We start from the raw sequence: 25,601 nt of genomic DNA, 5'->3' as shown, positions 1-25,601 counted from the left end.
GAGGATGGGTGTGTGGGCAGAGATATATAAATAGTCCCACCTACGACAGACACTCATACACAGGAAGCCGTGCGATCTCTCGAACGAGACCGAGTGACGTTTGGATTGTCGCCGCGTCCCTGACAGGGCTGTATTTGTTTTGAGCACTGAATATGTCAATATCTAAGTATATGTACATTTACATCATCCTTTGTGATGTTCACAAAATTTTACTCGTATACATCCACTAAGAGGTATACATTGATTCATTTTAATGCCTTCGTCTACTCGTCGTCCCCGCCTCTCGGCGTCTTGCGAAGCTTGCTCATGGCATACAATAGATCGTTCAGCTCTCCCCGCTTCTTGTCTTCGGTGGTAGCCGGGATTTCCAACGTGCCCGCGGCGTTGATAGCGCCGGTCGCGGACTGCAGGGTGGGTTCCCAGCCCAGCGAGCCCTCGGAGCTCTGCTGGAGACGGAAGGCCTCGATCAGGGTGGAAGGGGCAGAGGGGCTTGCGCGCCACTCGTGAGTCGAGCCCGCAGTGCGGACGGAGTCGACGGAGATGAGCAGCGTGTTGTCTTTCTCGATGCTGGTCACGGCGAGGACGTTGCCGGTGAGGTCGAGGGGGGTTTGGGGCTTGAGGGAGCCGTCGGCTTCGAGGGTGAAGCATTGGAGTTGGGAGGATCTATGGATGGTTGAGGATTAGTGGCTGATTGTTCTCGATATTGCGGTCATTATTGTTCAAATCAGATGGACTTACCCGTCCAGCGCAACGAGAATGAGTCGCAAGTCCTCTAGTGTCGTGGCCCAGATCCCGCGGACGACCACCTCGGCGGCCGACGAGTCCTCGACCAGAGGAACCTTGTGGAGAGCACGGCCCTCGGTCCAGTTCCAGACCATCAGGTAGTTGTCGCCTCCGCCGGAGATCAGGTACTCTGGGGCGTCCCGCGGCACGCAGATCTTGCTGATGAAGGCGGTATGACCCAAGCAGTAGTTTTCGATGACATGCGCCTGGGGTGGGCCACGAGAGACACGGATGTGTTCGTCGCGATCGGCGGTCAGGATATAGGTATGCTTGTGGGTGTCGGAGGGGAGAGATACGAAGAGCATGTCGGTGAGCAGCGAAACGTGGCCGAGCAGGAGATGGTGTTCGAACGAGGGGCCGGACTTATCCTCCCCTGCTTCCTTCTTCTTCTTGGCGAGTTCAAGTTGCTGTTCCAAAGCTCTCAGGTTGCCCTTGGTGTGCACGGTCAAGTTGGTTGCGGCAGGATGGCTGAGTTTCGCCTCTCTATTGGGTCTGGGAGCAACGGCGGGCTTTTCATTGCTGGGGATGAGGGGCAGAGAGTGAACGTCTCCGAATTTGTCGGCGCAGAGGATTGTGGTCTCATCGCTGGTCAATGCGATGGAGGATGGTCGCTTGGGCATGATTCTGCGGGGGACAGCGTTAGTACACAACGACGATCGCGCTCAGTTCGTGGGGAAGTATCATTAAACGCTTACCTCTCGCTGAGTTGCTGGAACGAACCATCATCTTGAAGCTGGAAGACGCGGATGCACTTGTCTTCTCCTGTGACAGCAATGACATATTCGCCGTTCGATGTGCTAGTGACAATAGGGATGTTCGACCAAGCCGGCGGGGCCTTCGACTTCTCGGTGTTTCCTGCAGTCTCTGACTCTTCCACAGGACTACCCTCCGCCGTGGAAACCTTCCTTTTCTTCTCTGGGGGTTCCTGGTCACTTGAGCTGGTATCTTGTGGCCAGCTCGCAAGTCGTTGGCCGGTCTCGGCAGAGTAGGAGTACAGCCGTGGGCCAGCGGAGGCAAGCAGGAGCTTGGCCTGCGGCCTTTGCACAAGCTGAACGCATTGGAAGGGGTATTGGAAGTTGGAGGCCATTGTGTAGTACTTTAATCGGAGCTCAAGGATGGTGGTTCAGCCCCGATAATGGATATCGCAAGCAGCAATCGCAGAAAGCAGCCTTTGCCCCCACTTGCGATTTGATAGATGGAATAGGCACCTGGCAGAAAAAAAAAGCATCTCACCGCCCTGGAGTGCGACACCGCATGCGACACCGCCTACTACAAGCAGGGGATGAAGCTAAGCGCGGAGCGGGGCCCACGTGATATATCGGCTAGCGAGGCCACAACCGAGTAAGGATTTCCTAAAATCCGCGGCGCGATTGTTTCTTCGAACCTCCAACGTTTCGATTTATTCGGACAACAACTTCTTCAACAAATTATCCCTTGCCCTTAAACAGCCTTTCTTCAGCGAAATAAGGAGAAATGGGGGGCAAGTCTGCTACCAAGGCCGCTTACTTCGATAAGCTCAAGGCCCTTCTCGATGAGTACAAGACCGTCTTCATTGTCGGTGTCGACAATGTCAGCTCCCAGCAGATGCACGAGATCCGTGTCTCTCTGCGTGGTGAGGGTGTCGTCCTGATGGGTAAGAACACCATGGTAAGTTTCTGATCCCTCTGCCGCTAATGGGCCAACGCATATTAACGGTGTAATTTAAGGTCCGTCGTGCCATCAAGGGCTTCGTCACCGACAACCCGGAGTACGAGCGCCTGCTCCCCTTCGTCAAGGGTAAGTCATATCTACACGTCTGCATTCAAAAACTCAGGAACTGATTGTGATCGCAGGTAACGTCGGTTTCATCTTCACCAACGGTGACCTCAAGTCCACCAAGGAGAAGATCCTGGCCAACCGTGTCGCTGCTCCCGCTCGTGCCGGTGCCGTCGCTCCCGCTGATGTCTGGATTCCCGCTGGTAACACCGGTATGGAACCCGGTAAGACCTCTTTCTTCCAGGCTCTCGGTGTCCCCACCAAGATTGCTCGTGGTACCATTGAAATCACCACCGACTTGAAGCTCGTTGAGGCTGGTGCCAAGGTCGGCCCCTCTGAGGCCACCCTGTTGAACATGCTCAACATCTCTCCCTTCACCTACGGTATGACCATCTCCCAGGTCTACGACCAGGGTCAGACCTTCGGTTCCGAGGTTCTCGACATCGAGGAGTCCCAGCTCCTCGATGCCTTCAGCGCTGCCATCAAGACCATCACCAGCATCTCTTTGGCCGCTAACTTCCCCACCCTTCCCTCTGTCATCCACTCCGTGGTCAACAGCTACAAGAAGGTTCTCGCTGTTGCCATCGAGACTGAGATCTCCTGGCCCGAGATTGAGGAGCTCAAGGACCGTATCGCCAACCCTGACGCTTACGCTTCCTCCGCTCCCGCTGCCGCCGCTGCCCCTGCTGGCGGTGATGCCCCCGCTGCCGAGGCCCCCGCTGAGGAGGCTGAGGAGTCTGACGAGGACATGGGCTTCGGTCTTTTCGACTAAGCGTCTCGCGTCTATTTTGAACGTGAAATGCGAACCATGTTTTAGATATCTTTCTTTCCAGTCTTGACGATTGGATGAATGAAATGATTTTCATGGTCATGAATTTTTTTGATCAATCTCTCATCGCATAATGGAACGTAGTCTACGCTCCATTATCTGATGAATCAACAAAGGTGAGCTACCTGCTTTTACAGTTTGTCTTTCATGCACACATACCCTCGGTGGATGATGATCCTTTTTAACTCGTAGCTACGGCTTTGAAGATCAAAAACAGCAACAACTTACACTCTAATTTTTTGCTGACACCTCTGTTACCCTCTTACTTTTTGTCACTTCCACTTTTGAGACAACTTGAAGGCTAACATCAACTGAAGACAGGTCTACGTTGGTTCGTCGTAGGACGTAAAGCCAGCTTCTCGATCGAAACCTTGACTGAGTGTCTTGTGTAGGTTGAGTGATGCGCTTGTAGAAGTTTAGAAATATTGGGATATCTATTTCTGGAGGTCTAGGTCCTACGACGGGAGAGACTGCAGCATGGTGCATGAAAGCTCTCTAGCTAGCAATCAAACATCAATTTCCTGTGCATTTCCTATAATCGCATTGTCACCCTCTGCTCAGTAATTTCAGGAGATGCTCCTGATTATGTCAAATTCGGAATCCAGCCTCGGGTCTTTTGGCTGGTAGTTTACTTGACTCACTGTAAATTAGCATAAAACTCCGCGTAGTCAGCGGTGATCAGCCGATTGGCGGCCCGAGGCACCGAGCGGCAGGACCTGCGCATGTCATGGAAACCCCTCCTTCTCAAGGTCCCCTCTTCCTCTTCTGTAACATACCTTCGCAATCAAAATGCCCGAACAATTTGCACCATTGAAGAACGACCTCCTGCTGAGGGCCGCCAGAGGTAGCCTTAATTGCAAATACATGCTCATCATCGAAGCAAGCTAACTCTCCACTAGGCGAGGAGGTCCCTCGTCCTCCGATCTGGGTCATGCGGCAAGGTACGCATTGCCCCTCCACCTTCCAAATCGAGAACCTGCGCGTGGAAGAAGAATGTGCAGCCATAGTCGCTAACCTGGGTGGTTCAATTTGCTACAGCTGGTCGTTACCTCCCCGAATACCACGAAGCGAAAGGCAAGCGCGACTTCTTCGAATGCTGCCGCAGCCCCGAGATTGCGTCCACATTGACCCTCCAGCCCATTGAGCGGTACGCCGGACTCATCGATGCCGCCATCATCTTCTCTGACATCCTGGTGATCCCCCAGGCTATGGGCATGCAGGTGGAGATGGTCGACAAGAAGGGCCCGCACTTCCCGCAACCGCTGCAGTCGCCGGACGATGGACAGTATGAGAAGGTGATGCAGAAGCAGGTGGACGTCAAGGCCGAGCTGGACTACGTCTACAAGGCCATCACGCTCACCCGCCACAAGCTGGCCGGCCGTGTGCCCTTGATCGGCTTCTGCGGAGCGCCCTGGACCCTGCTGTGCTACATGGTCGAAGGTGGCGGTACGAAGCTCTTCGTTCAGTCGAAGAAGTGGATCTACAGATACGCCGAGGAGTCCAAGGCCCTGCTGCAGAAGATCGCCGAGATCTGTGTCGAGTACCTGGCGCTTCAGGTTGAGGCCGGCGCGCAGCTGGTGCAGGTGTTTGACTCCTGGGCTGGGGAGATGTCGCCCGTGGCCTTCAGCCGCTTCTCTCTCCCGTATCTGCGCTACATCGCCCAGAATCTCCCCAAGAAGTTGACGGAAATGGGTCTGGAACCGGTCCCGATGACGGTCTTCGCTAAGGGGGCTTGGTTCGCCTTGGAGGATCTGTGCGAGTCGGGCTACAACGTTGTTGGTCTGGACTGGCTGCATGATCCCGCCGAGGCCAAGAAGATCGCGAACGGTCGTGTGACGCTCCAGGGCAATGCGGATCCCGGTGTTCTTTACGGTACCCGTGAGGCCATTACCGAGGCTGTGGAGACTATGGTCCGCGGCTTCTGGCCGGGCAAGAAGGGCTGGATTGCCAACTTGGGACACGGTGAGATATCCCGGTCTGAACATTGAAGCTTTGCATATGCTAACAGTACTGGTGTGGTTAGGCATTACTCCGTTCGTCAATCCCGATGACCTCAAATTCTACTTCGAGGAGATCCACCGCTTGACGGCGGCTTGAGATCGTCGCCTGATGTGGGTATGACTCATTTGCTCTCTGGACTATAAATTTATACATGTTGGATATCTCCGCTGCAGCGTATCTGCGAAACCCTTTTCTCACGATAACTCAGACGGCAATGTCCTCGTTCCTGTTCGGGTTCAAATAGTCAGACCGGAATTCTACCAAACAAAGAAAAGTGACGGAAGCGTGTGATAGAAGAAGGGAAAAAGAAATGATACCATGTCCAAAACTTTGAAAGACCAAACGAAAAAGCAAGGCCCAACTTACCAGAGCTCCGGCTTGTCCTTGACAAAGTCCTCCATCAACTTCTTGCACTCCTTGTTATCCAAGACAACCACTTCCTTTCCCCGGTTGAGAAGGTACTCCTCGCCGCCCATGAAGTTCTTGTTCTCGCCGATGACGACGCGCTTCACCTTGTAGAGGATACAGGCACCGGTGCACATATCGCATGGCGAAAGGGTGGTGTACATGGTGGCACCTTCGTAGGCCGACGCGGGCAACCGACCCGAATTCTCGAGCGCGGACATCTCAGCCTATTGCAATTTGGAATTTAGTTTGGTTCGCAAGTCTGCAGCTCAGCTACGTCATCAAGCAGTGCAGTGCAGGCAGGCAGGCTACTACAATGCCGTAAACCCCACGCGATAATATATATACCCGAGCTTGTCCACCAATAAAGCAAAATCAGATGCGGAAACGTACATGCAAGACAGCGCTGCCCTTCTGGACGCGCATATTGTGCCCGCGACCGAGGATCTTGCCATCCTTGGAGACCAGGGCAGCTCCGATGGGGACGCCTCCCTCGGCCAATCCTTGCTTGGCCTCCTCGAGAGCGGCGATGAATCCGGGATCGGTTTCCATGGTGGTGGATGGTAAGTATTGTTTGATGCGGGGTTGCGGGGGAAAGGGGAATGGGAGAATTGACACTTTTGACAGATTGGGAAAAGGGAAAAAGAGAACTTCTGGAATCTGGAGATTACAGTAGGATTGATGATAACCTTTAACCGAGCACTACCAACGGTAACTTATCTTTTTTTTTTCCCTTATCTTTTTTTTTTTCCGCTTCGGTCTGCCGAGCTCGGGAGTTGGGTTCTATTACTTCATCGGTTGTGCCAATTGCCGATATCCCCAGGCTTGGGCTGCATGCCAGCTTATGCGGGAACTTAAGTGTTATGACCTCATTATTGATAGGAGCTTGGTGGAGTTCCGTGAATACTTGCGAATGTGTTCGCTGCTTAGTATAGTTGATTGTGGTCTTTGTAATTATGTTTTTGCGTCGAGGAAGTAACTACGCTATATGCTTGGTGAACAGTACAGTATAGCTATTATGCATACCTCTTGGGTGAGCCTTAGAGATCACCTAGAGATGGATTTACTACAAGAGCAAACCTTTTGTTGGCATTTTCTTTAGCTAGCTTTTATGTCCTCTTTTCTCTGTTTTTTTTTTTTTTTTTCTTTGCTCACTCTTCTGCCATGCTGTTATGCCTGTGGTTGAAAGGATAGTGAGGCAGAAGCTGGTCCCCGACGTGAAAGGGTGGAGCACATCCTATTACTCTACGTATTCCAAAGGTCACGGCCGCAGCTGCAGTCAATGAGCAGACAACAGTATGTAGCAACCACACGTCTTGTGTGGTTGCTGGGTGTCTCACTCCCCACTGCCCATGGAGAAGTATTCGTCCCTGGTGGAGTGGACGGAGACGACTACCCCGCGAGACAATACTAGTCAAGCTCGCGTTTCAAGAGCATGACCGATTTTCCTAGGCAAGCGAGGCGGAGATCGAGGCGGATATAGTGGGTAAAGGGATGTAAAGCTCGAGATGGTGCGACCTTAGGACGTGGGCATTCCCGAGGATGTTGAGGTCGATCCGGTAAAGGGCTGAGAAGTCCATTGCAGCTCCTGAGTATGAGCGGATTCTGCTTTGTCGTCTTGTGCAGGTTGTTTATATCAAGGTCGTTAGGTTCGTGGAGGCGCAGTAGGTTATCAGATGCAAAGAGTTCTGTTGCTAGCTGATTAGCCATGTAATGCCACAAGATGATGTGAGGTTCCAGGAGGCTATTCATAGCTTGTTGAATATAGACGCAAGAAGTCGAGATTGAGAAATTGCGTTCCCTGTTGCATGAGCTCGAGACTATGTTCGGATTCAATCTGCTACGAAGGGGGTTGCAGAAATAATGATGTTGGCGACGCCGCAATGAGATTGTAAGGGCGGCTAAGCAAAATGGATTCCCTGCTTCGGAGAAAGCCAACGTATCGGGCATGTCAAGACCTGTCAATCTGACAGGATAAGCAGCCTTTAGGGTCATTGGAGTCAGTTTCCGATGGAAGTGGCAGGAGTTAAGTGATCGATATTTTGATTCGTTGATACTGGTGTAGACTTCGGGTTTGACATAGTGCACAATGCGCAACGATCTTTGAGAGGATCTTCGGATTTCACTGACTCAAACAGCTACTCAGCTGCTTCACGATGGACTTGGTGTAGAGACAGTAGACTATGCGAGATATTGTGTGGGATGGAACGAAAAGCAGGGAGCACATAGTAGAATCGTTTGTGGGGAAGCTGCTAGCTTTGATGGGCTGGCTGGCTGTGCTAGGGCTAAGACAGGCCACAGTGTCCTCTTTTATGTTCTCTAAAAAGCCTTCTCTTGAAGTCAAGAATGATATCAGTCTCTTTCTCTGGGGTAGAGGCCATGTTACGATCGATATCCGAAACTTGTTTGGGTATTTCTTCTGCGAAAGGGAATAGTTTGGTATCTACAAGTCACTGAGAGAATAACTGTTTAGCAGCGGGACGAGAAAGAAATATTAAATGAGTACTCGGACTGATGAGAGAGGTGTCTCTGCTTCTTGGATGGAACCATGGCAACGATAGGTGCGATGATCTTACCACAGCCGCATCAGTGCGGACGTACACTCGCTATGTGGCTGCTGGATTGGGCTTTGAATCTGGGTTTGTTGCATAAGTGCTGTACATACATGCTCAATATTTACCATCAGTTAGCATCTTCCAGCGCCTATTGTTCTCGGACAATTGTGTCAGTGATAGACAGACAGCTGAAAACCCGCAAAAAATAAACGAAAACCGCCCCCTCACTATTGCCGCTGATGTCAAGTCCAACAAGAGTGACGATTTTCCATGTCAGCTCAAAGCTAGAGCTTGCCTGCCGGCAGCTGAAAAGCAGGAGGGTTCGGCTTTATCTCATTAGCTGGCGCTTGCGTGATAGTATAATGGGTATGAGAACAGTCAGCAATATAAGAAGCGAGATTAGCAGCCAATTACACCCACAGCCACACACACATGGTAATACGGATGCTGCAACCCAATTGAATCACACAATATTTGTCTTTGTGAGGTGTGATGCTGGAAAGAGCGGCCTCTCCGGGGGAAGGGGGGCGATTTCTCCATGTATATTGCTTTTTAGTCGAGCGAAGGATCGCCTTTTGTCTTTGTTATTGCTGCTGTCTGTGTGGCTGGGTCTCGTTGCTATCACGACTGAAAGAGCTTTTCTGGCCGCTTTGACCTTTATTTTGCCTCTCTCTAGCTTGAAGGTATACATTACCTTGCTGGCTCTTGATCGGAAATGGGAGTCTTCTCCGATAGCTCCGTGGATATGAAGATGATGGATTGAGTAGCATGAATTATGAAGATTGTCCAGGGCTCTCGCTAAGCGAGCTCCCTCGGTGGCGCAATCGTGCTGCGACTGGGTTGTTCGAGATATTGGGTGCATGATCGCTTACTCAATGGACGGTATGAGTGCGTCCTTTCATGCCATGCGAAGGATGAGAGCTTTGGGAGGCGTACCTTGATTCTTCATGTCGGCTGAACATGGCTGCTGGGCGAGTCCCCGGTTACTCGATACGGACGAGCGAGATGAGATGGAGTGACAGGGATTGGCCTGCAGTGGCTCCGGCTCGAAAGTTTCTTGTTACATGCCATATTGCGACAAAGCAGGTGGCAATGGACCCTCGTGTGTTCTGTATAACCCAGTGGAGTTGGCCCCCGATCCTGCCATGAGCAGCCAGATCGGCATTGGCTATCAGAGTTCCTCTTCTGTCATCTCCGAGGAACAATGCTGCCCAGCATTTCTGGCCACTGCCATCATTTCAGCAGGTCATTCAGATCGCCAACCCCAGTGAAGACGCCATCCTTGGCAGCACGGTGCCCAGAACCCTGAACCGCGGCTGCTATGGCTTCATTCTAGTTAAGCCTCGCGTAGTTGCCCAAGCGAACAATCGGAATACCATCCAAGCAATTGCGGGAGCTGGCCGTATTGGCTGCTACACCACCTAGACGTCGATGCAGCACCTCATCCATAGTTCTGGGGGCACATAGAGACTTCTGGCGTGTTCAATAGGGGAAGATGTCTCGTGTCCGATAGCCTTTATTGAAGTCCACCTCCCCTGGCTAGCATATTCCTGTAATTGGTAGTGTAGGGATCGCGCGAAGTTTGTTCAAAACGCATGTTTGCATGGGACCATATAAGCGAGCTCTCAGTCTTTGAATTGATGTATGATGATTGGGATGTCGTGATCGCGAGACAATAAAGACTAATTGGGAAGGAATACGATATATGTTGGTGTTGAAACATGGTCCGAGATCGGGGAAATATGTGTTTTTTCTTTTTTTTTGTTTTTATTTAATTCTTTTCTATTAGTCTGTTCATCGTGGCAACTGCAGTAGTCCGTTCCTTCCAGAGTGGCCCCTGGATATTAGTGTTGTGGCGGACATACCGCCATGAGAATTCAACCAGGACGGCGCAGCAAATATTACTCAATAGTTAATGATGCTGCATATTGAGATTATACTTTTAATTTGACTTGGCCGTTTGACAGGTTCCCATGGTGGAGCAAGCGCGGCCGTCGGAGAGAAAAAGCTTCGATCTTAAATTAAGAAATCCGAGGAGATGGGCGTGGTTTGGATATACGAGGTCCGTAAGTGGATCGTTTGCGACTCCAAGACCTGCGAAAAGGAGATATCAAGCCATGGCTGCATGGCTGCCACGCTGCGAAGCTGAAATCCGTCCAATGGATTGGTGTCTGCAGGTGGTCACCACTCGGTAGATGGTATAGCCAGGATGTCACCACGATAAGATTGATGGCGCAATACTGGGGCGTAGAAGCAGCTAAGAAGGCCCTGCAGCAGTCAAGAGAACCAGAACATGGTGTGATTGGCATGAATATTGCGCAAGAGTGAGGGTAGTTGAATGATTATTGGAGGAGTAGCATGAGGTTGCCCAGCTTCATATAGTGCCTAGTACTGTACTTCCTTACCTACTAAGTAGTATAAGTTACTTTGGTTAGTGTACTTAGCAGCTGAGAATGTCCTCTTCGGGCTCATTCTCCGAGAGAGATTGGGAAGGATGCTTGCTCTTGGACCGAACGAGAATAATGATCATCAGCAGCAGCAGCAGAAACAGCAGCAGCAGCAGCAGCCGCCCTAGTCAATCAGACGAGCGAAAGCACAGACTGAGGCTCGACAGGGGTAGGTGTACGTACGTACTTCCTGGAAGTACGTACCTCTTCCGCACGAGCCAAGACCAATCGGTAAATCGAAGCGAAGGAGGTGTTTGGGAGAAGTTGAGAACTGTCTTCGTGTGTTAACAAGTCTGGTCTGGTGACCCCAGAGGTTGCCATGTGCTTATCTGGAGTGTAAAAAGCAAACAGATTGAGACCACAGCCACCAAACTCTCCATCACTATACAGAGTACATTTGCAGGAATTATCTCAGCAACACGAGAGATGAATTCAGTCAGTCACTCGTCATGGCGAACCCACACGTGGACCTCCCCTAAGATGGAAGGCTTTCACCATCAACCCCTGCGATGGCGTGTTCTGCCGCAATTCCCATTGGTTTTGGCCTGTCCACCGCAGTGAGGGTCGCCATCTCCTTGGGTCTTCTCTGATTGGTGAAGGCCCCGTGAAAATCTCCTCGGTCGGCGGGCGGTCTGCCTTGGCAATAATTATCAGATGGAGACTTTTCCACTTCGACTCTCCATTCCACTCCATCCCACTCCATCCTCTCCATCACTATCGCTTTGCTCTCGTCATGGTGTCGTTTTGTGGTCTCACCCAGATTCGTCAACTTCTGTCCTCTGACTCCTTTCACCCGGGTCATAATTTATCAAGAGATCTACACGAGATGGAATCTACGGTACTACTACCGGGCGGATAAAGTTGCCTACGGTTAGCCATGGATGGGCCCCGCCGGTGGGCGGAAACGTTGCTGCTCCACGGCTCATCGTCATCTTCGTCGCTTCCAGACCACACGCACCCTCCCTGCAACCCCCCTGCAACCTCGCCGGGCTAGGAACCCACTCAACCGATTCTCTTACGCCAGCTTGGTTTCTGACAAGCTTGTCCCTCCTGGTGCCTCTCTAGATTAGACTAGACTACTGCCGTGCACGATGCAGATGTGGTGAAGGATCTCCTCGGGGCCTGCAGCAATTCCCAGACGGCTCCCTCGCCTACCTCTGTTCCTTTGCCCTTGGGCGATCCCTGGGTGGATCAGCTGCCTTCATCGCCTGCGTGTTCCCTGTATTCGACTTGCTGTTTGGATGGTTTCCACGTCGGACGATGTTAATTTGTCCTTGGTCTACTGCCGCCGTGTATCCTAGTGCCTCCCCGTCCCCATGCCCGGTTGCCTCTTGGGGCCTGTGCTAGTAGTGGTGATGATCGACTTGCATCAAATTCCACGGGCGACGAAGAGTCGTGTGTCACCCACTTCTCTCTGACGACGCCATCCAGATAAAACTGCCACAAGTCTCCCTTTTTGTTTCCCGGATTTATAGATATCCATCCGTGCTTCCTCCCCTCTTGTCCGTGGACATTCCGCGCGGCCCCTTGGTTCTCTTCCAAAATAGTTGTTGCATAGTCCCAGTCCCCGCGGTGCGCCACCCAAGCCACACAACCATTCAATATATCGGTGAAGTGCGAAGTCTTGGAAGCCAGTCCAGGCCTATTAGTAGGATCTAGGTGCTGGTTGTCATCTTTGGCCCTTGATTTAGCTTGATCTTTAGCTTTGTCTTGTCCATCCATTGTCCGGTTTAGATCCCGAGCTTGGACAGTTCGGGTGGGCAGTTTTGATATTTCGCGTTTGGAGCTCCCGATCACGACATCGTTTCTTGGCTCTCCGATCCCCATTTTAAGCCCACTTTGTTCCCGCCTCCACCACGGACTACTACGACTATATTATCTCACTCTCAAGTCTGCTGTGGTCTTTGATTGATAATCTTGGAGGTTGATCTGGTTCATATACATTGGAGCCTTTCCCTTCTTTTTCTTCTTTAACTTCTGTGAAGCGTTCCTATCTGCTGCACCCAACATAACCCTAGTGGTCTAGTGGTTCCGGGCACTTTTAGCCCTACTTCATAGAACTCGCCGGTATCGCCACCCGAGTCGACCACAACGAACATGTCGAAAGACTTCACAACCAAAGTCGGTCATCAGTTGGCCAAGGGTCTCGGTATCAAGCAAGCCTACCGAGATCCTCTGGGCGCTCAAGCAGACCCGGTCACCAGAGGCGAATCTACCTTTTCCTACGGCACGATCGACACCTATTCCTACCTGGAGCAGGAACCGACGACCGCCGAATGGTTTAAGGAGATCACTCCTAGCTGGCACGATGTAGGCCGATACTTCTACAGACTATTCCCGTTCCTGTCCTGGATCACGAGGTACAACACCCAATGGCTCGTTGGTGATTTGGTTGCTGGTAAGCCACCCATTCAAATGCGATGACTATCGGGGCCTAACGGGGACATTCAGGTATTACTGTGGGCGCCGTCGTCGTTCCCCAGGGAATGGCATACGCCAAGCTGGCTGAACTGCCGGTTCAATATGGTCTCTATTCGTCTTTCATGGGTGTCTTGCTATACTGGTTCTTCGCAACCTCAAAAGATATCACCATCGGTGTATGTTTCTCCGCATTGCATTTGAAACCACGATGTGCCTAACAATGACTTATCTAGCCCGTTGCCGTTATGTCTACCCTGGTCGGAACCATCGTCCTCGATGCTGAAGACAAATATCCGAATATTCCGGGACATGTCGTCGCATCGTGCTTGGCTATTGTTAGTGGTGGCATTGTCTGTGCTCTGGGATTGCTTCGCCTCGGATTTATCGTGGATTTCATCCCATTGCCCGCCATTTCTGCCTTCATGACGGGCTCGGCTCTCAACATTGCCTCTGGCCAGGTCAAGAACTTGCTAGGCGAGTCGGCCTCGTTCTCAACCCGCGATGCAACGTACATGATCATCATCAACTCGCTCAAGCACCTGCCGTCCGCTGGTATCGACGCTGCTCTGGGAGTTACCTCTCTCGCCATGCTGTACATTATTCGCTCCACCTGCAACTTCCTTGCTCGCAAATACCCTCAGAAGGCCAAGCTTTGGTTCTTCATGTCGACTTTACGTACGGTCTTTGTGATTCTGTTCTACACCATGATCAGTGCTGCTGTCAATCTGCACCGCAAGGATGACCCTATGTTCAATGTTATTGGCAAGGTCCCAAGAGGTATGTCTCTGCCTGACATCAGTTGATGTTTCTAGAACTGACGGTGATTTTTACGCCAACAGGTTTCAAAGACGCTGGTGTTCCTCGTGTCGACTCGGAAGTCATTTCGGTTTTCGCCAGCCAGCTCCCTGCCTGCGTTATTGTCCTCCTGATCGAACACATCGCTATCTCGAAGTCCTTTGGTCGTGTCAACAACTACACCATCGATCCGTCTCAGGAACTTGTCGCTATTGGTGTCGCGAACCTGCTGGGTCCTTTCCTGGGTGCTTACCCTGCTACTGGATCTTTCTCGCGCACTGCCATCAAGTCGAAGGCTGGTGTTCGGACTCCACTGGCCGGTGTGATCACCGCTATCGTTGTGCTGCTTGCTATCTACGCCCTGACGGCCGTCTTCTTCTACATTCCACAGGCTGCCCTTTCTGGTGTCATTATCCATGCCGTCGGAGATCTGATCACTCCTCCCAACACCGTGTACCAATTCTGGCGCGTCTCACCTATCGATGCGCTCATCTTCTTCATTGGTGTTATCGTCACCGTTTTCTCATCCATCGAGGACGGCATTTACTGCACCATCTGTGTCTCCGTGGCTGTGCTCCTGTTCCGTGTCGCCAAGGCCCGTGGCCAGTTCCTTGGCCGCGTCACCATTCACTCAGTGATCGGTGATCATCTTGTGCAAGGCGATGGCAAGTATGGCTCGGGTAACAACGCCAACTCCTCTGATCGTGATGAAGAGGGTTCTCGTCGCTCAATCTTCCTTCCCCTCAACCACGCTGATGGCTCCAACCCCGAGGTGGGGTTGGAACAGCCCTACCCTGGTATCTTCATCTACCGGTTCTCCGAAGGCTTCAACTACCCGAACGCGAACCACTACACCGATTACCTGGTCCAGACCATTTTCCGCGAGACACGACGCACGATTCCTTTCTCCTACGAGCAGCGCGGCGACCGCCCCTGGAACGACCCTGGCCCTCGCAAGAACTCTGCTCAAGAGGAACAGCGCTCGCAACGGCCTCTGCTTCGTGCCGTCATTCTCGATTTCTCTTCGGTTAACAATGTCGATGTGACCTCCATCCAGAACTTGATCGACGTGCGCAACCAACTGGACCTCTACGCCTCCCCTCGCGCTGTGCAGTGGCATTTCGCTCACCTCAACAACCGGTGGACCAAACGGGCGCTGGCCGCCGCCGGCTTCGGCTTCCCGACCCCCAACTCCGATAACGGATTCCACCGCTGGAAGCCGATCTTCAGCGTGGCCGAGATCGAAGGCCGGTCGTCCGCCGCCGCTCACGCCGAACTGCTGAACAACCAGCACGCCCAGCACGTCGCGCAAAAGCGTGATGAGGAGGACGGCCTCAAGCACGACGGTCACACGACGGAGCGGGAGACCCACGGTGTTGAGGAAGGCTCAGACATCAGCAGTGTTCCCGAGGACAAGTTGCAGCATGACCTGAACGACAGCAAGGCGTACCGCAACCGGCGCAAGGTAGCCGTGGTGCAGGGCATCAACCGGCCCTTCTTCCACATCGACTTGACTAGTGCTCTTGAGAGTGCTCTGGCCAACGCGCCACCCGAGGATGAGTGAAGCCTTTTCTAGAGAGAAGGAGAAAAAAGAAGACTCCCTGGATGGAGCTTTTCTTTCGACATGAACATACTTATTTGGATGATATATTGGCGTTTTGTCATTCGACTTGAAGATAGCGATTTGTTTGGACATACGGGTTTATTGTGATCGTTCTTTCGGTTTCTTGGTCAAAGCTATACCCCCTGATTCACTTGGATTGTATATAGATGAAACTAATGGAGGGTGGAGGAAAATGATCTAATGCACATTTTTGACAAGATTCTTAGTTTTCCTTCTGTGTACGATTTCGGGTGTATGTTGCAGAAGCTAATGTGGCTTACGATGCTGTACCCTGGTAAAGCCCGAGCCGTACCTGATATACTGTATTTCGAGTATTCAGCATACTTTGACGGCCAACAACATACTTATTCTAAAAATATACATAGACCCTGCGGACCCAGGGACAGAAACTGGTCCCTGGCCCGATAAGCTTAATGACGACAGGCTAATTGACTCCACCTTGACCCCGATCTCACCAACCCGCCCTCAAACTCATTAACGTAGTAGCTATCCACACCTACAACCTTGGATTGCTCGACCTGCCGCAAAAGCTGCGCGATCTCCCCGTGTCCTCGCGACACCGCTATCCGCGCGGCCGTCCACATCCTGTTCCCAGATCGCATCGACACATCCGCCCCGGCATCCAGCAGCCACCGCACCACCTGCAAATGGCCCCCTTCCGCCGCGGCGGCCAGCGCCGTGTAGCCCTTGTACTGGCCGCCGGGGGCATTCACGTCCGCGCCCGCGGCCAGCAGCCGCCGTACCGTGGCGCGGTGTCCCGCCAACGCTGCGCCCTGCAGCGCCGTGACCCCCTGATACCGGACCGCGGGGGCGTTCACCTCAACCTTGTACGGATGCTGCAGGAGCAGTTCCACCACCGCGTCGTGGCCCTCACTTGCCGCGGCCTGCAGCGCCGTGCGCCCGCGGTTGCCGGCCGGCCGCGTGTTGACGTCCGCCCCGCGCGCCAGCAGCCACCGCAGCACCGCCAGATGGCCTCCCTCCGCCGCGGCCTGCAGCGCCGTCCGCCCATTGTACTTGTGGGGTGGCCTGTTGATCTCCGCGCCCGCCGCGTCGACCAGGTGGCGCACAATGGCGAGATGGCCCGCGCCCGCTGCCAGGACGAGCGCCGTCCGACCCCCGTTGTTGCCGCCGGGAAGATCGACGGCCGCGCCGGCGGCCAAGAGCGTCTCGACTACGGCAAGGTGGCCGCTTAGCGAGGCCGCTTGCAGCGCGGTTTGGCCATAGTAGCCCCGCGGCGCTGAGTTGGGGTCGTTGTGGGGTGGTGGCTGGGTTAGGAGGTGCTTCACCAGCGGTAGGTCGCCTTGCGCTGCGGCGAGTTGGAGCGGGGTCCAGGTGTTCTCGTCGTCGTCGTCGTCGTCGTCGGCGGCGGCGGCTGCTGGGTCTGAGGGGGGTGGTTGGCTTGTGTGCATGTTTGGGGAAAGTGGATGTCTTGGTGTGGTTGTTTCGTGTTTACGTTGTGGGTATATGGGCTTTTGGTTTCACTTGGCAGAGCCCTGGGATGGGATGCTGACAGACAGGTCTGGAGCTGACTAGGCGTTTAGTTCATTGGCTCCCTGGTGTGGTGTGGCCGTGTGCTACGCTGATAATGCGGGGTTTGGGTGCACCGTCTGTCGCTATGCTGTCTAGTCTACGCCGACGGAGGCCCGGAGGCAATCGTTGTCATGCAAGATAAGGAACAGAGCAGCGCACTGGCGATATTAGAGATGTCGGTGATTGTTTTGGCCCGTTGCTCTTAAAAGGGACATAGGAGTTGATTCCAGTTCTGTGGTGCAGTAGCAGAAATTCGGTGAGTTTCATGGGCTGACCGTCAAGGTAGATGTCGTCGAGTGGTTTCATTCCTGCGACTGCCTGGTTATCAGAACGAGATGTGTCAGGCGGTGGTCTGCGTGGATGAAGGACAAAATTGTACATCGCACGCTTGACGGTGTCAAGTGATCTGAACAGCTAGACAGCTAGACACAGCGTCAGTCCGGAAAGCCCCTGCGACTGTGAGTGCAGTCGAGCGGCTTGGACTGTGGCTGACACGAGGCGGACGCTCTGCGGGGAATATTGGCTGTGCAGTCATCATCCTGAGATGGGATTGTGTCGAGGCCCAGGTACAAGACCTGGGGGGTAAGACAGTGGCTGCCCAGAGATTCAGGCGCCAAGAGGCTGAGATTAAGCCTTTCGCAACCCTTGCCGGATCTGGAAAGCCATGCGGGTGAATCAGATGCCGTCCGTGACACTTGCCCAATCGGGACATTCAGCACTGGCCCAGCTATCGAGCTCAGGTCTCCAGCATCGCCACAAATCTTGGTACACACTCGCGATCCTGACCGTATGGAGTTATATCGAGATGAAATGCTTCAGGCAGCTTCGTGCCAGTATAGGCAGGACGCAGGCTGCCTATATAAGTGCTGCTTCCTACCTTAACACTTCCAAGTCGACATGCAGAAACTACTGTTTCACTCATCCAGTACCCTGACGAGGACCTATTGTGTGAAATGATCATTACAGCCACTAGGTACATTCGTCAGAAACGACGTGGCTCGACTCCCCCTCCGCCAGAGCAGCCCTGTCTGCATCGCTCACAAGTTCACCATCACAAGCCAGCTATTGCGGGCAATGAAGATCTCGAGTCTTCGGCGCATAGAACGACCACCTACTCAGCTGAAGCACTCAATCCTACAGAGCTCAATGAGAAATGCAGTATCTGTCATGAGCAGAAGCGCCAGCGGCGCATGTATCGACTGAGGCTCATCGCCGGTCTCTCGCTGCCGTTCATCCTGTCCACCCTGGACTTGACTATCGTGGCCACTGCAACCACCGTCATCGCGTCGCACTTTGGTCAGTATTCCCTCTCATCAAGGTTTCGGAGATCAGTAGTCAAGTTCTAATCATGAACGACAGACCAATTCGATGAGCTGAACTGGATCGTCACCGCCTTCAGCCTGACATCGACGACCTTTATCCCGATCTTCGGTCAGTTAGCCGACGTCTTTGGGCGGCATTGGGTATTGCAGACGGCGCTCTTTCTCATGCTTATTGGGAGCGTGCTGTGCGCAGCGGCACAGACATGGGGCATGCTGCTGCTGGGCAGGGCGTTGCAGGGCACCGGATCCGCGGGGCTGGGGAATTTGATCATGATCATCCTGGCGGATAAGGTCTCGTTGAAGGAGAACGCACGGAACAAGTCTTTGTTCACGCTTGTTGGAGGTGTGGGATACGCGGTGGGTCCTATTGTCGGAGGGTATGTTCTCTCTTTCTCTGCTCTTCTGGGCGTGCTTTGCTAATCACCGAGAGTTAGGTATCTAACTCAAGTGAGTCTCTTGGATTCACACTGAGGTGCAACAGCTGCTGACAGTGTAGAAGACGAACTGGAGATACTGTTTTGTGGTTCCAATTCCGGTGAGCCCGCAGACCCGGTTACTGGAAGTGCAGGTGTGCTAATCGAATGGGAAGATTGCTGTACTGAGCCATATTCTGGTCTATGCGTTGCTACGACACGACCTTGTCGAGGGGTCCATGTTCAAAAAGGGCTCCAGATGGTCATCTGTGCTTCCGGCTCTTGTGACAGTGGATCTCGGAGGATCAATTCTCTTTATCTTTGGGGTGGGCCTCATCATCCTGGCGACTACCTGGGGAGGTGCGACATACTCGTGGTCGTCATTTCAGGTTCTGGCGCCGTTGATCGTGGGCTCAATCTGTTTCGTGGCATTTTTCCTGTACGAGTATCTGCTCGAGCCTGGCAGACTGTTTGCCAGAATATTCCCAAGGCATGTTGCAGTGTTGCCCTACAGTCTCTTTGAACGGAGAGATACGATCTGGCTGGCAATCCTGAACTTCGCGACGGGAGCAGGTAAACCTGACATCCTTCGCTCGTGAAATCGTGGTGGTCACTGACTTCATTAGCGTCATACTCCATCTTCTACTTCATCAGCATCTACTACATCCTCGTGGCAGGATACTCCACGTCGAAGTCCGGACTCGAGCTTCTATACTACATTCCGGGTCTAGGAGGTACAGCGCCTCTTCCCCGGCTCAACACCGCTGATCAATGCACTAACAGTGTGATTCAGGAGGCGTCTACTCCGCCGTATACATGTGCAACATTTCCCCCCGACAGACCTTCTTCCCTCTCACCTTGGGTGCAGTCCTCAGCACCCTCGGGCTGGCGGTAATCTCCTACGCCATCAGCGCCGAGAACACCAGTCTCCTCTGCGGCATGATGGTCGTCACCGGAGCGGGCATCGGACTACGGCTGGTCCCCTCCTCGCTGCACACCGTGGGTGTCTGGCCCGAGAGGCTCGCCCCCGCCATGTCCCTGATGCAGGTCTCGTTGCCGTTCGGCGGCACCATCGGCCTGACTATCATGACCAGCGTGTTCAACAACAAGTTCGGTCACTCCGCAGCCGTCCAGGGGCTCAGCGGTGGCGGCGGCACGACGCTGAACGTCCACGACCAGAGTCCCCTGTCCATGCTGGATGGGCTCTCAGCTGCTGCACAAGAGGCGATCCGGGTCGCAGGGAAGGACGCGATCATGTGGGCGTTCATCGCGATTCTCCCGATCATGGGCGTGAGCTTGCTGACGGGGTTGATCATGGGAAACGTATGGGTGAATGTGGCGGGCGCGGATGGGGGAGAAGCGCGGAGCGAGGTGATCCACGAGCCCTATCTATGGGCATTAGCCACGGTGAGTCCATTCCTTCATTGACCCCAGGAAGCGTACACTGCATACTCATAGCCACGCAGGGCAATCTCAAGTCCTACAAACAGCCCAGCAAGCCTACATCAAACCCCGCCGAGCAACTTACATCGCACATACAAGCATGATAGAGCCGAACTGCACCCATGAATTAGATACCTTCAATACCTTCACACTTTCAACCCTGCCCATAACCACCAACACCTAATCAGCGTAAATGCAGCGTCCTCCCCACCTCTCCTCTCCCCATCATCCCCTTAGAGATCCAAAAATCACCGCAAAACCCCACCAACACCCGCCCATCCCAACACAAACCCCGACAACGCCTCACCGAGCACCCCACCTCCAAACCAAACATCCCGCCACGCCGCCCGCCGCACCATCTTCGTCGTCGGCGCTTTCCGGCCCGCCGCAGCACCAGCAGCACCGGCGGCCTCCCCCCGGACGATCCCCCGCTCATCCATCCCAGACACCTCCCCCTGCGCCCCGGCAAAGTACATCCCGGCCCCCAGCCCCTGCGACCGGTACAGCACCAGCGCGTGGAACAGCGCGGACACGCCCACCGTGCCGAGGAAGTAGAAGGCGAAGCCCGTGGCCGACTGCAGCGAGAGGATGCCGGCGGTCAGGCCGAGGAGGAAGGCAGTTAGGCTGTGGAGGGAGGTGAGGACCTATTTTTCCCGGTGTCTTGTTAGCATGGGATTGGAAGCGGCGGGAGGCGGAGTCAGGGTTGGGTTTGGGGTGGGATGGGATGGGCTGGGCTGGCTTACCCGGTTGTTGTGGGCGAGGGACTCCGGGACTAGGGGGTTGATGAGGAGGGAGAGTTCTTGTTTTGTGGGGGGCATTTTGAGATAGATCTTCCCCTTGTGGGGGGGTGGAAGAATTCGGAATTCTGGTGGAAAAGGCTTGGTGGGTGGATTGAGGTGATGAGGGTGGTGGTGGTGATGGTTACCAAAGCTAAGGTCGAGTGGGGATTCTGCCGCTTCTCCCCGCTGAGCTGATAGCTAGCTCACCACAAGAGCGATTCGCCGATACAAGCTACATTCTATACAGCAACAAACCAAGCACCATACTATACAATTCATTCATTCAAATATTATCTACACCCCAAATCCAGTCAATTTCCTTTGTCCAATTATCACATTAACATCCTATCCGTCATAACATCGACACCCTTGAGACACAGCCCCAAGCATGTCTGCATCAACATGGAAAATACAGCAAGAAGAAAAAAAACCAACTGGGAAACAGCTCCTCATGTTCCATAACTAGACAACTTCCTCCCAAAGATTCATGCCGATATGAGATCGCTCATAGGTTCATTTCGGATCCTGCCACTTATGCCCAAAGCCAATCTAGGTCAATTAATGCGATAGAGAGAATGTAAGCAGAAAACGTCGTTCAGTTCAAGAATGAATGAATGAGTGGAATGGGGGATTGCCGGATGCAATCCCTGTGTTTCGTTCAAGCGATGTTGTCGAGCTTGCCGTCGGCCTTGGCTTCGCGCACTTGCTCAAACACCTGTTTCATATGGTCAGCTACACTGCTCGTTGGGTGATCCTATCATGTTGCAGACTAAACTCACCTTCAACATCTTGTTGCGAGCACCCAGAGCATTCACGCCACGCTCTTCCAGAGCCTTGTCGCTCAGTTCAACCAGCTCCGTCCACTTAAGGTCCTTCAGGTTCTCAGTGTACTTGTGCAACCGGAGCGATCTCAGCCAGCTGGGAATATCCTTCAGCAGAGCGGGGTCCGTGGGGTCCTCTGGCGGTTTCGAGCTGCCCCGACGTCCGCGCGGCGACCGACCACGAGCCACCTCCGAGTGGTCCGAGAGGTAGCCTTCATGGCCGCCCAGCCCAAACTGTCCCATGCCTAGCGCGCTCAGCCCATTACCCATGAGCGGGTTGTTGGGGTCGTACGCAGCGAGAAACCCGTTGTTCTGTGGGGAAGTGAAGTTCAGGTGTCCCAAGCCACCGCCCTGCATGGCGATCCCGGGCGATGTCGGGCGGGAACGACGACCAGCCATAGCAGCGTGCTGTTGCGCCTGCAGAGCGGCCAGCTGCTGAGCATTCAACAACTGGTTGGCCATGAGCTGGTTGGGAGTGGGAAGTCCTGGGCTGGCCAGAGGCTGGGGTCCCAGGTGGCTGACCGAGTTCTTGCCCTGGCCATCGTTCGAGCGGGCACGGCGGTACTTGCGAGCATCGTCGAGTGCGATCCGATTGTTCACGGTCGACAGAGCCGCCAATTTCATCGCTGTAGCGTTAGCCACCATATCGGCCTGCGAATTCTGCGGAGGGTGCTGCGCCTGTTGCCCGAATGTAGCCGTCATCGGGGTGTTGGTCATGGAAGCCCAGCTGGCATTTCCAACATTGTAAGGCGAGAGCAGAGGAGCATCGATCTCCGGAGCGGGGATCGTGGCCGTCTGGGTGGGTAAGGGTGAACGCAGGCTGGAGGGGTTCTGGCTGAATTGCCCCATCGGCTGCTGGCCCGAGGAGGACTTGGGTCGAGCAATGGGAGGCTGAGGTTCTGAGCCGCGCTGCACCCAGGGGGAGACGGGGGGCTGGCCCAGGTTGTCGGTGGTGTTGTCCGGGGCTGAGATGGTTGGCGCAACGAAGGAAGTGCGGTCCCCGAAGACAGCGCTGTTCCGGTTGGAGGGAGGCGCATTGCCTGTCTGCTGAGTGAACTCGGCCTTTTTCTTGGCAATTGCGGCCGCCGCGTCAGGGAACATGGCGTTGATGGTCGAGGAATCGAGTCCGGAGTTGCGCTTAGCGCCCGGGGAGGGGGGTGGACGGCCCAGAGAGTTTCGAGAGCTGTCCACGTTCAACTTGGCCATGGCATCGTTGAGTCGGTTGGACATAGCGTCTGTCGCGAACGTCACGAATTAGTCATTGTACCCATACTGTGCGAAACAGACATACCTTTTTCTCCGAAGTTGGCCGGGGACAATAAGCCCGACATGGGGTGGCTCTTAGCCATCTGCTGCAGAACCTGGATGAAGAAACGAATCTGCACCTGGGTGGTCTGCTGTAGCAGAGCATAAAGCGCAGCGGTCCTTTCCGCCTCACTGAGCACGCGGAACCATTGTTCGATGGCACTAAGCTCGTCCTTAAAATCCTGATCCAAGGTAGCCGCGGCCATTTCCTCCAGCGTGGTCTCGTACTGGTCAATGTCCGCCAGCCATTGCTGAGCCGCGCGGTCTAGGGGATCCTCGGTGTTATTCGAGTTTTGCGACTGCTGGTTGAAGAAAACCTCGGACGAAGGACGGATGCTGCGGGAGGACAGCGGGGAGGGGAAGCCCGACATATCGGCCGATGCTCGCAACTGGTGCGTCCCGAGATTTCGAGAAGAGGAAGGCGGGCGAAGGCTAGACTTGGAAGCTTCCGGAGTGCTGTTGCGGTTGCCGATGATGTGGCTGGCCATAAGTGAGCAATGAGTGGTGGTTGTCTCGGTAATAAGGAAGGTCGAGGTCAGAGAAGAGATGCTAGGATCTCCCTGGGGTTTTTTTTTTCGCGAGGTCCGGGCGGATAATAGATACAGAAAGAAGAATATTACTGCAAAACACCTGCAGCACCTGCTGAGTTTGCGTAAAACCGACGAATGTTTCGAACTTTTTATCGAGTCCTTTTTTTGGTTTTTGGCTTCCTTTGTCCCAAGCAATTTCACCCTGTGCCGGTACTTGAGGGCAGCAGTCGACAAGGAGGGAGCGAAATGACTGATCTCACTAAGGATGGAGACCCTTGGTGGAAGCGTGATAAAGCCAACGGCGTAGTTCTGGACAGAGAAACGATTTAGGGATGCACAGACCAGTCCAGTGGCTGCACTACCCGATTCGAATTCTTAGGGGTAGAAAAAATCAATCGAATCGTAGGAGCATCAACAAGGGTGTCGGAGTGAGAGTGAGAGGGGGGTCGAAGAGGAGGGGGGGGGAAGGACGAGATAGGGTCGACCGGTGGGGGGGGGAGGGAGGGAGGGGGAGAAATTGATCGGAAGATGAAAACAAGAGAGTGAGAGTGAGAGAGAGAAAGAGGCTCAGTCAGACGGAGAGAGAGAGAGAGAGCGAAACAAGGCCAGAGAAGCCAGCGTCGGTTGGACAAAGCGGCGAGACTTTCCGGATCTTGATTAGTTTTTCACTTGTGGGTTTTCCCTCAACAACCACTCCTTCGTTCTTTTTTTTTCCCCTTCTCTTTTTCTTTTCTTTTTCGTAGCACTTTTTTTATTCTTTTCAAACGAAAGGATGTCAGGAATGTTTTTTTTTGATGTAATTGCAATAGTGTGTCAAACACAACAAGCAAGTAAAAGACCCTGAAGCATCAAAGGGAAGAGAAAATAAGGGAAAATGAAAGTAGATATAAAAAGAAACCGATAGTAGTGAGAGGGGGGGGGGGGGGGGGGGGGCCGTCGAGTAGGAAGAGGAGAGAAGGGAGGGAAAGAAAAAGAGAAGACGAAGAGGGCTTGAGAATAGAATAATAGCAGAGGGGCTGCTTGCAGCTCTAAGGAAGGAGCGTCAAAAAGTACAAACGGGCAGAAAAAAAGTCACTGGACGGAGTTGGCCATCCACCATTCATCCTCACTTCACTCACCTCGCCCTTCTTCTTTTCAGCCAACCAGCATCACTATTTGATCCAGAAGCAAAGCATACTATTCCTGCTTCTATATCGACCTATATCGACTTCCAGTCCTTGCGAACAAGCTAAATGCCCTGAAACCTGAAACCTCCCGCCAGAATCCGTAACTACCTCCTGTCCTCTCTAAACCGACTGGTCTAGCCGCTTAACTTAATGTCAGTCTCGTCTTAAGTTATTATTGTCCTTCATTGTTTTCGTTCTTATGTCTTGCCTCTTATCACTATCCTTATGATTATCGGAACCATGATAAACAAAAAAAAAACATTCCTTTTTCTTTGATCCTGGCACGCTTGGGATTTCTCGAATCTTTCTAAACATGGATTAGACACACCTTTTGCAACGCCATCTGACCATCCACAGTCCACACACCCTCTCTCCTCTCCAAACCCCTTCCATTTTCACAGTGCTTGTCTTCTTTGACCAGCCTTTTTTCTTGATCCCCTCCCCAAGCGCCGCATCTCAGTGTCACCCAATGATGGTTCAGTTCACCCTTGGTTCCATAGTCTGAACTCCGCTACATGATCCTTGAGACCACGCCACTGCGACCGCTTCCAGTCTTAGACTATTATTATCGTGTCGCGGGGGTGCAGCAAGCTGACGATCCCTGTCTGGCCGCAGAACCACTTCCGAGGATCCAGACCGTCAATCCTGCATGACTTGTTGTCCCCGCAAGGCTCAAA

General features: G+C 53.3%; 9 protein-coding genes across 9 annotated transcripts; 4 read left to right on the top strand and 5 right to left on the bottom strand.

Annotated features, from left to right (window-relative positions):
* Positions 1–107: 107 nt before the first annotated feature.
* Positions 108–1,952, bottom strand: trm82 (putative tRNA methyltransferase). The gene is made up of 3 exons (XM_025637948.1): positions 1,479–1,952; positions 739–1,407; positions 108–663 (listed from the first exon to the last, which is right to left on the bottom strand). The coding sequence occupies exons 1-3, from the start codon at positions 1,868–1,870 to the stop codon at positions 264–266; spliced, it is 1,461 nt and encodes a 486-aa protein (XP_025493183.1). The 5' UTR covers positions 1,871–1,952; the 3' UTR covers positions 108–263.
* A 203-nt stretch (positions 1,953–2,155) lies between these two features.
* On the top strand, positions 2,156–3,796 carry BO82DRAFT_353288 (60S ribosomal protein uL10). The gene is made up of 3 exons (XM_025634916.1): positions 2,156–2,430; positions 2,490–2,559; positions 2,616–3,796. Exons 1-3 carry the CDS (start codon positions 2,257–2,259, stop codon positions 3,308–3,310), a joined length of 939 nt encoding a protein of 312 aa, XP_025493182.1. The 5' UTR covers positions 2,156–2,256; the 3' UTR covers positions 3,311–3,796.
* Positions 3,797–4,156: 360 nt separating this feature from the next.
* BO82DRAFT_280557 (uroporphyrinogen decarboxylase HEM12) lies at positions 4,157–5,464 on the top strand (the record flags this gene model as incomplete). Its single annotated transcript, XM_025631305.1, has 4 exons — positions 4,157–4,211; positions 4,267–4,308; positions 4,406–5,329; positions 5,391–5,464. 4 exons carry the CDS (start codon positions 4,157–4,159, stop codon positions 5,462–5,464), a joined length of 1,095 nt encoding a protein of 364 aa, XP_025493181.1.
* Positions 5,465–5,488: 24 nt separating this feature from the next.
* On the bottom strand, positions 5,489–6,427 carry BO82DRAFT_353286 (cytosine deaminase). The gene is made up of 3 exons (XM_025634915.1): positions 6,167–6,427; positions 5,735–6,000; positions 5,489–5,594 (listed from the first exon to the last, which is right to left on the bottom strand). Exons 1-3 carry the CDS (start codon positions 6,323–6,325, stop codon positions 5,573–5,575), a joined length of 447 nt encoding a protein of 148 aa, XP_025493180.1. The 5' UTR covers positions 6,326–6,427; the 3' UTR covers positions 5,489–5,572.
* Positions 6,428–11,942: 5,515 nt separating this feature from the next.
* BO82DRAFT_49171 (uncharacterized protein) lies at positions 11,943–12,927 on the bottom strand. The gene has a single exon (XM_025641256.1). It carries the CDS (start codon positions 12,600–12,602, stop codon positions 12,039–12,041), a length of 564 nt encoding a protein of 187 aa, XP_025493179.1. The 5' UTR covers positions 12,603–12,927; the 3' UTR covers positions 11,943–12,038.
* BO82DRAFT_332893 (SLC26/SulP family anion transporter) lies at positions 12,678–15,813 on the top strand. Its single transcript, XM_025633196.1, has 4 exons — positions 12,678–13,173; positions 13,227–13,372; positions 13,430–13,973; positions 14,036–15,813. The coding sequence occupies exons 1-4, from the start codon at positions 12,873–12,875 to the stop codon at positions 15,553–15,555; spliced, it is 2,511 nt and encodes an 836-aa protein (XP_025493178.1). The 5' UTR covers positions 12,678–12,872; the 3' UTR covers positions 15,556–15,813.
* Positions 15,814–18,050: 2,237 nt separating this feature from the next.
* mfs56 (putative MFS multidrug transporter) lies at positions 18,051–20,465 on the top strand. The gene is made up of 8 exons (XM_025640692.1): positions 18,051–18,441; positions 18,505–18,844; positions 18,902–18,914; positions 18,967–19,002; positions 19,057–19,453; positions 19,507–19,614; positions 19,674–20,287; positions 20,347–20,465. The coding sequence occupies exons 1-8, from the start codon at positions 18,099–18,101 to the stop codon at positions 20,425–20,427; spliced, it is 1,932 nt and encodes a 643-aa protein (XP_025493177.1). The 5' UTR covers positions 18,051–18,098; the 3' UTR covers positions 20,428–20,465.
* A 61-nt stretch (positions 20,466–20,526) lies between these two features.
* On the bottom strand, positions 20,527–21,229 carry BO82DRAFT_332885 (EMC6 family protein). Its single transcript, XM_025633195.1, has 2 exons — positions 21,067–21,229; positions 20,527–20,967 (listed from the first exon to the last, which is right to left on the bottom strand). Exons 1-2 carry the CDS (start codon positions 21,139–21,141, stop codon positions 20,572–20,574), a joined length of 471 nt encoding a protein of 156 aa, XP_025493176.1. The 5' UTR covers positions 21,142–21,229; the 3' UTR covers positions 20,527–20,571.
* Positions 21,230–21,662: 433 nt separating this feature from the next.
* Positions 21,663–23,903, bottom strand: BO82DRAFT_49134 (RNA-binding protein VTS1). Its single transcript, XM_025641255.1, has 3 exons — positions 23,215–23,903; positions 21,882–23,158; positions 21,663–21,817 (listed from the first exon to the last, which is right to left on the bottom strand). Exons 1-3 carry the CDS (start codon positions 23,714–23,716, stop codon positions 21,761–21,763), a joined length of 1,836 nt encoding a protein of 611 aa, XP_025493175.1. The 5' UTR covers positions 23,717–23,903; the 3' UTR covers positions 21,663–21,760.
* Positions 23,904–25,601: the final 1,698 nt, after the last annotated feature.

This window comes from Aspergillus uvarum, assembly GCF_003184745.1.
Source record: "Aspergillus uvarum CBS 121591 unplaced genomic scaffold BO82scaffold_19, whole genome shotgun sequence".
Lineage (NCBI taxonomy): Eukaryota > Fungi > Ascomycota > Eurotiomycetes > Eurotiales > Aspergillaceae > Aspergillus > Aspergillus uvarum.
The sequence above is the reverse complement of the archived record's forward strand: the minus strand, read 5'-3'. Positions and strand labels throughout refer to the sequence as shown.

Coding starts and splice junctions, on each gene's coding strand:
- trm82 (XM_025637948.1), bottom strand. CDS start 1,870: ATGGCCTCCAACTTCCAATACCCCTTCCAATGCGTTCAGCTTGTGCAA. Junction 1,408..1,478: donor TTCCAGCAACTCAGCGAGAG/GTAAGCGTTTAA, acceptor TGTCCCCCGCAG/AATCATGCCCAAGCGACCAT. Junction 664..738: donor ATTCTCGTTGCGCTGGACGG/GTAAGTCCATCT, acceptor AACCATCCATAG/ATCCTCCCAACTCCAATGCT.
- BO82DRAFT_353288 (XM_025634916.1), top strand. CDS start 2,257: ATGGGGGGCAAGTCTGCTACCAAGGCCGCTTACTTCGATAAGCTCAAG. Junction 2,431..2,489: donor TGATGGGTAAGAACACCATG/GTAAGTTTCTGA, acceptor GTGTAATTTAAG/GTCCGTCGTGCCATCAAGGG. Junction 2,560..2,615: donor CCTGCTCCCCTTCGTCAAGG/GTAAGTCATATC, acceptor TTGTGATCGCAG/GTAACGTCGGTTTCATCTTC.
- BO82DRAFT_49134 (XM_025641255.1), bottom strand. CDS start 23,716: ATGGCCAGCCACATCATCGGCAACCGCAACAGCACTCCGGAAGCTTCC. Junction 23,159..23,214: donor GGCCAACTTCGGAGAAAAAG/GTATGTCTGTTT, acceptor CGTTCGCGACAG/ACGCTATGTCCAACCGACTC. Junction 21,818..21,881: donor CTCGCAACAAGATGTTGAAG/GTGAGTTTAGTC, acceptor CATATGAAACAG/GTGTTTGAGCAAGTGCGCGA.
- BO82DRAFT_332885 (XM_025633195.1), bottom strand. CDS start 21,141: ATGCCCCCCACAAAACAAGAACTCTCCCTCCTCATCAACCCCCTAGTC. Junction 20,968..21,066: donor CCCTCGCCCACAACAACCGG/GTAAGCCAGCCC, acceptor CGGGAAAAATAG/GTCCTCACCTCCCTCCACAG.
- mfs56 (XM_025640692.1), top strand. CDS start 18,099: ATGATCATTACAGCCACTAGGTACATTCGTCAGAAACGACGTGGCTCG. Junction 19,003..19,056: donor GTTTTGTGGTTCCAATTCCG/GTGAGCCCGCAG, acceptor TCGAATGGGAAG/ATTGCTGTACTGAGCCATAT. Junction 19,615..19,673: donor CTACATTCCGGGTCTAGGAG/GTACAGCGCCTC, acceptor AGTGTGATTCAG/GAGGCGTCTACTCCGCCGTA.
- BO82DRAFT_49171 (XM_025641256.1), bottom strand. CDS start 12,602: ATGGGGATCGGAGAGCCAAGAAACGATGTCGTGATCGGGAGCTCCAAA.
- BO82DRAFT_332893 (XM_025633196.1), top strand. CDS start 12,873: ATGTCGAAAGACTTCACAACCAAAGTCGGTCATCAGTTGGCCAAGGGT. Junction 13,174..13,226: donor CGTTGGTGATTTGGTTGCTG/GTAAGCCACCCA, acceptor GGGGACATTCAG/GTATTACTGTGGGCGCCGTC. Junction 13,974..14,035: donor TATTGGCAAGGTCCCAAGAG/GTATGTCTCTGC, acceptor TTACGCCAACAG/GTTTCAAAGACGCTGGTGTT.
- BO82DRAFT_353286 (XM_025634915.1), bottom strand. CDS start 6,325: ATGGAAACCGATCCCGGATTCATCGCCGCTCTCGAGGAGGCCAAGCAA. Junction 6,001..6,166: donor AGGGCAGCGCTGTCTTGCAT/GTACGTTTCCGC, acceptor AAATTGCAATAG/GCTGAGATGTCCGCGCTCGA. Junction 5,595..5,734: donor AAGGACAAGCCGGAGCTCTG/GTAAGTTGGGCC, acceptor GAACCCGAACAG/GAACGAGGACATTGCCGTCT.